The 12,054-nt window shown below is 36.2% G+C and overlaps 1 protein-coding gene across 5 annotated transcripts in view; it reads left to right on the top strand.

Annotated features, from left to right (window-relative positions):
* The first annotated feature begins 6,658 nt into the window (after window positions 1-6,658).
* The window catches only part of glsb (glutaminase b), a 47,231-nt gene continuing 41,835 nt past the window's right edge, over window positions 6,659-12,054 (top strand). For 4 of the 5 annotated variants that reach the window (XM_073854640.1, XM_073854641.1, XM_073854643.1 and 1 more), the window contains exon 1: window positions 6,659-7,102. In XM_073854640.1, the coding sequence (XP_073710741.1) occupies window positions 6,813-7,102 (290 nt within the window). In that variant the 5' untranslated portion in view covers window positions 6,659-6,812. The remainder of the gene's footprint in view (window positions 7,103-12,054) is intronic. The other variant, XM_073854639.1, reaches the window with a different exon arrangement.

Raw genomic sequence — 12,054 nt, 5'->3', positions numbered from 1 at the left:
AGAACATAGTAAAATATTGAAAAACGGTGGTGTTTTCCTTTAGATTAGGTCTTGCTATTATTTTAAGACCTCAGCTGTGGTGGTCTGAGGATTTAACTATTTATAGTTTCTGTGAGAAGGCAGTGATTTATCAAGCAAGAAATTCCTGTAACCTTTACGTACAAACCTGACGTTACAGAATTAAAATTGCATCCGCCTCAACATTATGTCAAATTTCAGATGACATGGAGCCCTGAATGGGTTTTATTTACAATGTGGGACAACACACTATAATATTAAAGCGCACGCAACGTAAAGTTTAGCTAATTTACATCTTATCTGCTTTCATGTAGGCATGTTAGCCTTTGATGACATAGATACAGGCAGATGACAGAGAGGGTAGCGTGTGGGTTGATGTGTCTTCACCTCCATTCATTTGCATCTACATCATATTTACACATTTCGAAACTGCAAAATGACTCACGCACACATACACACACACTGTTGTGCATCCACCCTTTGTTGTGCAGTCTGTGGGTATAAACCCTGTGTAGATTAACACACTGCTGACTGCCCACAATCGGCCCAGAATGACGCCTTTCCTTCAGGGGTGTCTTCACAATTACTGTAGGTCTCCTGGTACCTCACCCTATGGCGTAATTCAACATTTTATCAAAACAGACCCTTGTTTTTTTTTTTTTTTACACATTCCTGATCCTATTCATCGCTGCACACTACCGCAATTAACAATAAGACGGTTTCATAACTTATCTCATGTTGGCTCAGCTTCTGACATGACTTTCCTTTTTATTTTGTGACATCACCAAGCCCTGCTATTTGGTAAACACCTCCGAGCACCTGTCATATAGACATAACCTTTCAAAAACTATTCAATTCATACACTCAAAAAAAAAAAAAGATTCAAGCCCTTCTTAGAAATGACACATTAAAATTGTGTTCAATTAATTTAAAATACCTCATTAAGAACAATAAGTATATTTAATTAGTCTAACACAAAATGAATATGTACTATAATTTACTGATTTCTTTTTAATTGCGTTAACACAATTAGTTTGAGTCTGGGTTCTGGAAAAATAATTTCCCAGCATGCTTTGCATGCAACTGCTTTTGGAGAGTAATTTTTTTAATTAAGTGTTATTTTATGCATTTTTAGGTAAAGAGAAAGACTTAATAGTGTTTACTGTCCGTTTATCTTATTGATTTAGAAGCGTTTGTGTTATATTTTTTCAAATTGTTTGGTTACCATCATGCAGAAGAGTGGCGCTTGTGGTTAGGTTGTGGATGTGACGTATTTCTCTCAATGAGCACTAACTGTGTTAATGCCTATTTGGAGATCAGTCTCTTCTCACATGCTCATCCAAAGTATCATATGTTATTATTATTAGCATGCTAACATGTGCTTATGCTAATTAGTATGTTATAAACACGTTTTATATAAAATAACAGAATTGAGTTATTCAGACTACACTACACTGAGTTATTCAAACTATGCTAAATCGAGTTATTCAGACTACACTAAGTTGAGTTGAGGCAACTAATTGAATATTGCTATTTACTTTAAATTTTAAGTTGGATTAACTCAATATATTTTTATCCTGTAAAGTAATTTTTATTCATATTGGATGGAAATCCTGCCCACAATTTTATTGAGATAATCCAATGAATCATTTTTTGAGTGCAATAGGTAACATCGTGACATTTAAAAAATGTCTATTTAAGTTTCTGATTTTGTTCATAATTATGTCACATTATGAAAGTAAATTTGTCACATGTTCACATAAATAGAGAGTATGATTTTCCCTGACTAAACTTTTAAAGCAAATAAGTAAGTTACATTGAAACATCTGTACTAGTGTGCATATAGAGGACACCTCTTGTGCCTTATGGGGGACTACAGTAAGTTTTGGGACCTGTAAGTATGTAACAGTAACATTCAGACGTCTGTAGTGTGCATATAGAGGACACAACTCTGTAGCGCCCCCTTGTGTCTCATGGGGGACTACAGTAGGTTGGGACCTGTACACTTACATTCAAACATCTGATCTGTAGCGCCCCCTTGTGTCTGATAGGGGACTAAGATCTGGGAGCTGTAAATAAGGCCGTTTTTCCATACGTCATCAAGCCTGGTTTATTTTAGTTAACTGAGCATTACATTCATAAATTATACGCCTATTACAACAATTTACGATTGAGTAATTATAATAGTAAACTTTAGAATTGTTAATATTCTAAAACAAGACAGTCTTTATGACAGATGGAGCCTGGAAATGCGACCTCCGAAGGATACAGCCTTCCGTTTGAGAAACGGACTAAATGTAAGTTGCATTTAAACATGTGTAGTGTGCATATAGAAGACACCATCATGTACCGCCCTCTAGTGTCTCATAACTGACTAAGTTTTTGGGCCTGTATGTAGTATGAAACCTATGGCATGAAAGTAGTAGTTACATCCGAAATGTGCATTTAGAGGACAGCCCTCTGTAGCGCCCCCTAGTGCAGCGAGACAGAAAACTACCATAATGATCCATTCATTCACCCTGTTCTCCATATACCACCTAAACACCCTACACAGGTGGCTGATAAGACAACCATCCTATTTTTAACATTTCTGCAGTATTTTGTATGCTAGACTGGACAGGGTAACACTTTACAATAAGGTTGTATCTGTTAATGTATTAGCTAAAACAATGTTTAAACGTGCAGTGTGCAATTTTTAGAAGGATCTTTTGACAGAAATGCAAAATAATATACAAAACTATATTATCAGGGGTGTATAAAGACCTTTCATAATTAACCGTTATGTGTTTGTTATCTTAGAATGAGATGTTTTTATCTACATACACAGAGGGTCCCTTTACATAGAAATCGCCATTTTGGGCCGCCATGTTTCTACAGAAGCCCTTAACAGACAAACTTTTTTTACTAAGTTGTCTCCGACGATGACATGTTTGTACGGGGGTGGCTACAGTAGCTTCTCTATGTGTTTCAAAAGCAAGGGGTGAGCAGTGGACTGAGCCGTTAGTTGCAATTCACCACCTCACCACTAGATGCCGCTAAAATTGACACACTGCACCTTTAAACTTAGTCATTTTTAGCATTTACTACATTTTTAAAATCAAACGTTGTAACTATTAACATTATTTAGTGCACAATGAACTAACATAAACAATTGTATTGTCATTAACTAACATTAACAAAGATTTACATGCAGAAAAACTTTATTGCTTATGTTAATTTTTTCTTTTCTTTCTTTTTTTTGCTTATGTTAAGTTGTCTCAGACGATGACATGTTTGTCCGGGGGTGGCTACAGTAGCTTCTCTATGTGTTTCAAAAGCAAGGGGTGAGCAGTGGACTGAGCCGTTGGTTGCAATTCACCACCTCACCACTAGATGCCGCTAAAATGTACACACTGCACCCTTAATCTTAGTCATTTTTAGCATTTACTAATACATTTTTAAAATCAAACGTTGTAACTGTTAACATTAGTTAGTGCACAATGAACTAACATAAACAATTGTATTGGCATTAACTAACATTAACAAAGATTTACATGCAGAAAAACTTTATTGCTTATGTTAACTTTTTTCTTTTCTTTCTTTTTTTTGCTTATGTTAACTAATGCATTAACGAATGCATTTATGTCTGACACGAGATCTTGAAACCTTTTCAGTTTAACCTCCTAAAACCAGGGCTGCGTTCAGCCCCGACAAAACGTTGCACAACGTTTATTAAACTGAAACGGTGATGCATTGAACACTCTGTTGTGATGACGCAAGAGTTGCAACTACGGTAGCTGAGAGGCCATTCTTTGTTATCTTCTATAAATGTTTTGAAGCCTGATGAAATCGTTATAAATGTGTGTTTAATACTGTAAAATACCCTCGATGTTACAGTCACTGACCTTGCCGTCCAGAATGAAAGACAACATTCCAACTTGAAAACATTGAGCGAGCTGTCTCTTTACTATCGCGTGGTTTTATACATCTTGCCTCTGATTGGGCTGACATTTCGGACACACCCACCAAACAAGAGAAAACGCTTCTAAAACCTGTTGCATTCCGTTGCACACCGTTTCAAGGAAACATGCCGTTCAACCCGGAAACCGTAGCAAAACGTTGTGCACCGGTGTGAGATTGAACGTGCCCCTGGTGTCATATTTTTGTTTTTTGCACCATAATACTTAGTTATGTGTAACTGGAACCTGTTATACACAAACGTGGACATTACACTCATGTTCAAAGAAAAATGTTTGGCTATTATATTTATTGGTTATTCTTAACCCCAAATAGCTGGAAGAAATTTAAAATTCAAGCAAGGCTTGGATCTTAGGAGGTTAAGTCTAAATCCAACTTTAAACCAGCATTTATACCCTGCCTCAAATCCAAATATGTGCTCAACCAGTCCGAGTTATATGTGCGAGTTGTAATGACTTAAAAACAAGCATTTTGTTTTCAACACTGTCACTATCACTGTACCATGCGGTACTGTGGCAGTATATTTTGTAAAAATAGTTTTTAGTTAATGTCTATTAACTAAAAATTAATAGACATTATTATTATTATTATTATTATTATTATTATTATTATTATTATTATTATTATTATTATTATTAATAAATAGTATTTATTATTATTATTATTATTATTATTATTATTATTATTATTATTATTATTATTATTATTATTATTATTTCTATTTTACATCGTAGTATTTAAATTATACATAAGATGGCAGCAACACACGGCTTTTTGGCCGTATCTCAAACGGAAGGCTGCATCCTCCGGAGGTCGCATTTGTAGGCTGCATACATCATGAATACTGGCTTGTTATTTTATTTAGAATATTAACAATTATAAAGTTGACTATTATTCTTAGTTGATTGTTAATTGTTGTAATATGTTTATGCGAATGTAATACTCAGTTAACTAAAATAAACAAGGCTTGGATGCAGCCGGAGGATGCAGCCTTCATTAGAAAAACGGCCTTTATGTCCCTCGAATTTTTCCTTTTGCAGATGTGTAGTACCGCACTCTGTCGCTAGGGGGTGCAAAAACATTTTTTTTCCTGTAAAACCCCTTTACAACTACAGATGAGAAATTTCTAGAATGGGTAGATTGGTTGATGACTCATAAAATAACTTCCGATTGGTTTGCGGTGCAGAAAGTGTGTGCTGTAAAAGAATTTCCAAGCAGAAAGAAAAAAATTATTTGAATGCTAAACAATAGATCAGACATTTGAAGAGATTGAATGGCTTGACACACTGATCCTAATCAACATTTCCTCCAAACAAACATTGGGTTATTTCTAACGTATATCTTCAGAGTTTACAAACAGAACATCAAAGGATAGCGTTTATCTATTACATTAAAATGTTCAGCCTATAGTTTGTTAAACCGGCACCAAAATTGATGAGACATCATCTTTAATTTTCTCATATGGAGGCAACGAGAGTTGTTTTATGCAGGTCATTGCTTTTTTACTTTACAGCAGCTACAGTTAAGCAGCTTATTCAAAAACATGTCATAATCCAGTGTTGTTGTTAGCAACCTTCTCACATGTCTCTCCCTATACTGATGTTTCCTGACAACAGACTGAAAAGCTAGAGATAATAATGAGATTATTGCATCATTAACCAGGGCTTTTTTTTAGAAATGTACTTACTCTCTTCAGTAATTAAAACAAATACCTTTTTGTCCAATTATTTGACTAACTGTCAACTGTTATAATAAATACTAAAAAAAATAAATGCAATAAAAATGGAAAGGCTACATCCATGACTCTTTAACATATGCAATTTATTTGTTAATTTTCCATTAGGTACTATTACAATTAAACATGCATAAAGTGATATGTTGAATGACAGCTGAGGGAGCTCAGATGACTTCTAGGATTATATTACCATTCATAAATGCCATGCAGTAAAGATAAATAGCGTTTAAGAAATAGTAGTCCTATCAAATTGCTTGTGTATATTATGTATTTGTGAAACAAAAACAGTGTAGACTGTCAGCAGTATGGTTATGCTGATGTTATACTGTACAGCATTGTTTTATTTTGTGCAATTTGTATTAAAAATGTGAAAGTAGCCTCTTATCTGTAAACCATGTTACTAATTAAAACAAGTGTTAATGTTGTGATAATGTAAATATTATATATCATACTACAATACAGTAAAGTACGCATATATAACATTATATATGTAATAACATTTAATAAATAGATAATATGATCAATATTAGGTATAAAACTGTGGCGTACGTGCGTGTATAAAAATAATTCAAATAATTATATACTATTTAAGAATTATATTTATACGTATCTAAATGTGGTCTTAAAATATTTTTGTTACTGTGGGATGTAATGACATGTGATGACTTGAAGCGTCATTGCGCAGAGCTTTTAGTCTATGACATCAAAGTACCGCGATAGCAATGCGAGAGCAGACAGTTACACATATACATCTATGCAGCTTCATAACGCTCCCGCGGTACTTTGATGTAATACGCCGATAAGTCTGTGCAGCGCGGTTTCCTGTCGAACACACCTTATTAAAAAGTGAAATATGTCTGATCCATCCAATGACGAGGCAGAATATTTTAAGACGTTTTCCTTCCGTCCAATAGCGCATTAGGTGGGCGTGTCCCTAGTCATTTTTGCTTACTGAACGTCAGTGGGAGCTCTTCACAGACCTCAGTCATTTAGTACGTAAAGTGTTAGGTCTGTATTTGACGTAGCTACAACAACTATAGTTTCTTTTCTAGTTTTATTTATAAACACAAAGATTAAACTCAATTAGATCGACAGGACTGAGATGTTACAGTTTAGGGCTTCACTTGTGCTGAAGGAGTTGATTCAGACCAGCCCTAAGCGTTCGTTATCTAACATTTTACGGCATAAAAATACGTTACAAAACGCGTACTCCTTGAGCGCTGCTTATTTCAATGGCCAAACACCAAAGTTGAAAATCGTCCGGAATGGAAGACAACCACCTTTTATTCAACCTTCACCTTGGAGAAGATTCCTATGTACAAAGACCGATGGAGCGACTGAACCCACGGAGCCTGTGAATAAAGATGAGACCGTACAGGAAACGACGGCAGAGTACGTACTTAAATGTCAATTATTTAATGTTTTATCAGTTAAAATTATGCAGCATGTTCAATACAATCGCCAAAACATTCCCGAATGTGCGACAACGTGGCGTTGTGTGTACATTTTTACAGTGGTGGTTGGAGAGCATGTAGACTCATTTTTTTTTACTTCGGCGTATAATATCGACCATAACATTGACTTATGTAAAGTATACAGTGTTTCTTATGTTAACGAAGCCTTTTATTACTGTACCAAACTACAAGTAAATAACATGTGGCCCATCGTGTAGATCTGAAGTGTAGCACGCTATGTTTTTTTTCTAACTGGAAGTTAGAGGGGAGTGGCTGTGTCTTTTATCAGCTGCTTAATTACGACACCATAAACGGCAGCTGAGGAATGTCAATAACCCATCTAGTGTGTTCATGTCATCTTTTGCTTATTTATAGTTTTTTTGACAGTTTGGTTTACGGGTAGGGTATAATAAATTATTAAATCAATTAAAAAAAAAATTTCATGTATAAGTAGAAATGTGTGTGTGATTGAAGTTGCGCATGCGAAAATATTCACGTTTAAATTTTCATATTACATATCTGCGCTAGCGCAATATTTTACCTGAGGTGCTTATATAATTTAAATATTTGTCAGTTAAATTACTAACGTTAGGCGTATTATTTCTATAGGAGAAAATACATGAATATACTATATTTATTTTATACACAAATATGTATAGCCTTTTTCGTTGGAAAACTGGCAATATGTAACCCTGCCTATGAAATCCAGGCTATAGTCTCATAATCGAAAGAAAACGGTAAATCACAAAAATGACCTTGGTTTTACATACTGGATCACATACGGTCATCAATGCTCGCGCTCGTCTTGTTCACACGGTGCGCGTGACTCATCGCTCGTATGTCCATAATGGATTATTTATAGGATGACGCAGAGGGTTCGTGCTCGTCCCTACTGAGACTCTTTAATCGAGAGCTTGATCTTACTCTCATGATATTATTGAGGCTGGTCTGGTTACCATCTTGTACCACGGATGGAAAAGATGACCTTCATTTTCCAGGTTTTTTTTTGGGGGGGGGGGGGGGGGTAGAGTTAAACGATTTCCTGTAAAGCTTGTGATACTTTCTGTGGGGCATTTAACCTGCAACCGCATCTAGTAGAGAGAAGCATACCTAAAATATGTAACTGGTTAAACAGACACTTATTACTAGTTATGTCGTTATACCCACACAACCAGTTTCTGGGACTGGAGCTGGGCCAGGAAAAATACTATGGGTTTCCAAAAAAATGGCACAATTTAATTTAGGAAGCTTAGTTAAGAAGAGTTTCCATAGCTCAACTGGACCAGCATGCCTTTGTTTGGCTTTATGTAGCTATTGGCACAAACCTATAGCTTAAATACCCAATAAAGGTCCATTCACACAATGGTAACTACACGATATATAAAATAAAAAGTTGTGGCCTAGTGGTTAGAAAGTTGAGCTTGTAACCCAAAGTTCGCCAGTTCAATTCACAAGATCAGCAGGCACCATACATTGTCAATTATGTCACTTCTACAATTTGTACATTAAGAGGCTTGAATAAATCATGTTGGACTGTTTTTTATTTTTAAAGCAATATTTTAAACTTTGTAGTTACTGTAATCAGTCTTTGTGTGAATGGTCCTTAAACATGCACAAATATAATAAACAAATGTGTAAGAGTGGGTGGTATGAGCAAAATGTGAGTAACCCACTTATTTACATACTGTACTGCATGTTACAATGTGACAATGGTATATGCCACTCAGAGTCAGCCTAGTACATACCAAACTGCATACTTTGCATATTTTGCATACATGAAAAATAATCATCAAGCAAAAATCAATTGAGAGATTCAGCTTGAATAGAGGAAGTTAATCAATAATGGGAAGTGGGTGGACAGGGTGCACCTGTCCCCCTTTTTCCTGAGGTTATGGAAGTGATTCATACATGAAACCTGTTGTTGTTTGGACAGTGTTTTACATTACCTTTTGTTTTATGATCGATTCAGCCAATAATGGTGAAAATCATAGATTACCAAAACAATGGGCATTTACACATTTGAATGATACTCTCTCCTATTTCATTGCTAAAAAACAACGTTATTTTGTAAATTTGGTTTAATACAATGTGTTCGCAAGGTTTATGTTAAAAAAAACACCTTTTTTCCACATACCGTACATTTTTGTAGCTCCAGATATTCTGCTTTTCTCAAACGCATTGATTTTGTACAAAACTCATAGATCTGAAAAGCACCGTGTCCCTGATTGGTCAGCTAATCGGTAACTTGTGATTGGCCTGAATACCTCTGATGTCAGTCAGAAATGTGACGCTCCTTACCATGTTTGAAAGGTTCTGTCACAATGCAATGCAGACAAGAGTTAATTTACAGGCTGTGAGTCCAAGCGGGAGGAATTATGATAATATCGGTCTTGTCTACGTCAACAGGCCCAGGAAGTAACTGTTGGCTACAATCCGTGTGTTTGTTGTAGTCCAAGAAAAGAGATTTAAGTTGGAAACAACAACGTGTGAGCTATGTACCTTTTGCATATCGTTAACATGTACTAATACACACTTACACACTACAGGAAATGTAAAATTGTGAATCTGAGCATAGTTGCTCTTTAAACAAACACTTTGTGCATTTGCATAGGCCTACTGCACTTTTGTTTGCTATACCATAACCATCACATAAAATGACTCACACCGACCAGTGTAAGACTTTGCTCATACTTCCTACCCCGTTGTCAACAATGACTTTGTCAGTATTTCTCTTACTGTTCTGTGAAATGTCAGCTAATCTTTTGGGAAAACCAGAATGCATTTTTCCACTTTCCCTCTATTGGATTGGCTCATAAATAGTCTTCTGTCTTCCCCCGTTTCTATTGTATGATCTCACACTCGTAACCCATTTTGTATCATTTATTTGAGTTTTTGACTCTTGAAGTTGCTGTCATAGTTTTGATTCACAGGCAGTTTTTACTTTTATTTTCTTCAGATGATTTTTCCACTCTTTTCTTCAGCTTGGGTGTGGTGGCTGCAGGTCTAGAGCCCAAAAACGGCTTGCAGACTAATCTTTTGTAAATCAGCCTTTGGAAATGTTCAGGATGGGTGCAGTTGCTGTTGTTTTGAAGATTAATGATCAGAATGGCTCTGTTTCAATTTCAAAACCATGTAAGCAGCCTTTGTAGGCATTATTTTAATTGCGTGTATCCTTAGCAGTGAACAAAATTTCATAATGCATTGCAACAATCTCATTGTAAAATCCCCCATTTGGAAATAAACGGTATCTGCAACTCACAAGTCATAACCAGCAAAAGTTGTTCTCATACTGTCAGGCAATTTTCTGTGCTTAAAAGTACAGTCTGTGCTAGAGATGTACAGGCTGTGCTAGAGATGCTCATCTTGACAGGTTAATCGAACTGATTAATATTTTCAGTAAAAAAAATAATTTGTTAACATATGATGCTATGGACTTCATCTCGCACGCGTCTGGATAGACTTTGCTGATCGCCTCTGTCCTATGCTGCATCCGAAACCGCCTACTTCCATACTATATAGTAGGCGAAAAGCAGTAGGCAAGGTGAGTAGTATGTCCGAATAGATAGTATTCCAAAAACAGTTGGCGAAAAGTACCCAGATGACGTACTACTTCCGGTTAGATTTTGCAGCGTGCATATGATGGACACTTCACTATCCCATGATGCCCCGGGAGCGGAGTTATGCAACGAAGAAGAAGAGGTGAAAGCGGCGATGCGGCTGATTTTGCGCTGGTATGACATGACGACGTATGTCACGTGATGTATCACATGGCAGATGTAGTATATCCGAATCGCATTCATACTACCAGGATTCATACTATACAGTAACCGCTGTATTAACAGTCAGTAAGTAGGTACTTCATCTCATTCAGTACGTACTGTACAGTATGCGGTTTCGCATGCAGGCCTAGATCCTGACATCTCTCTTGTTGCCCAAACAGAGAAAAAAGACCCAAAAGCAAAACTTTTTGAAATGTCCTACTTTACAAATGGCCACTGTGGTAGATGAAAATTTTGAAACTTCTGGATTGATCGCATGCTTTTTGATAATGTAATGTTGCATGAAAATTTGATAAGTATAATTCCTGGTTCTGTTGTTGCTCTGTTTCTGCTGTTTGCACGTTCAAATTAAAATAAATGTTTCTATTGTTTTTGTATTCAATGCCAATTTAACTTGAAAAACATATCAGCTTAAGGTTATGTTCAGTTAACAAGCTGCGGTTGTAAAAACGAACTGAAATGAACATCCTTAGTCTGTGCCCAAAGTGCAATTATATGCCAAATTGGCGTGTAAATCAATGAAGTTTTCCCTTATTTGTGCCTAACATTTATTCAAAACTCAGTGTCTAACAGGTGAGTCATGATGGTGGAAAGCCTGGTGTGGGCTTTAGATTTTCTGTTGATACTTGTTATATCCTCTGACAGGTAGCCTCCTGTCTGATGAGTGAAATATATGCTCTTGGGCTCTCTAACCAATTGTTGTCCAAGGTCACCGAATGTGAAAAATTGACTCTTGCTTCTGTCTGCAGTGGGGCACTTGTTTTACAGATTAACAAAGCTGTCAAACATTGCTTTATCTGGATATTGAGGACCTTTAGCTTTAATTCCCAGAATATTGTTAGCAATGTTACTTCATCATCATCAGAAGGTTCTGCGGTCGTCTGTTTACCCCGTACAATGCGTACAACAGCACATGCATGGGGAAAATGTTGAGACAAGAGAGTCCCCTAGGTGGCAATACACAGCGGTTGCACACACCATCGCCTTTTCTTTTTTGGTTTACTTTCCTCTACTTCCAGGAACAATCAACTAAGAAGCAGTTCCTTCTCCATAATGTTTTATTTTTGTGCTTTATCCATATTGTTTACTTTAAACTGCTTGCAATGAAGTA

The sequence above is a fragment of the Misgurnus anguillicaudatus genome, chromosome 17, assembly GCF_027580225.2.
Source record: "Misgurnus anguillicaudatus chromosome 17, ASM2758022v2, whole genome shotgun sequence".
NCBI lineage: Eukaryota > Metazoa > Chordata > Actinopteri > Cypriniformes > Cobitidae > Misgurnus > Misgurnus anguillicaudatus.
Note: the sequence above shows the minus strand (reverse complement) of the source record. Positions and strands in the feature narration are given on the sequence as shown.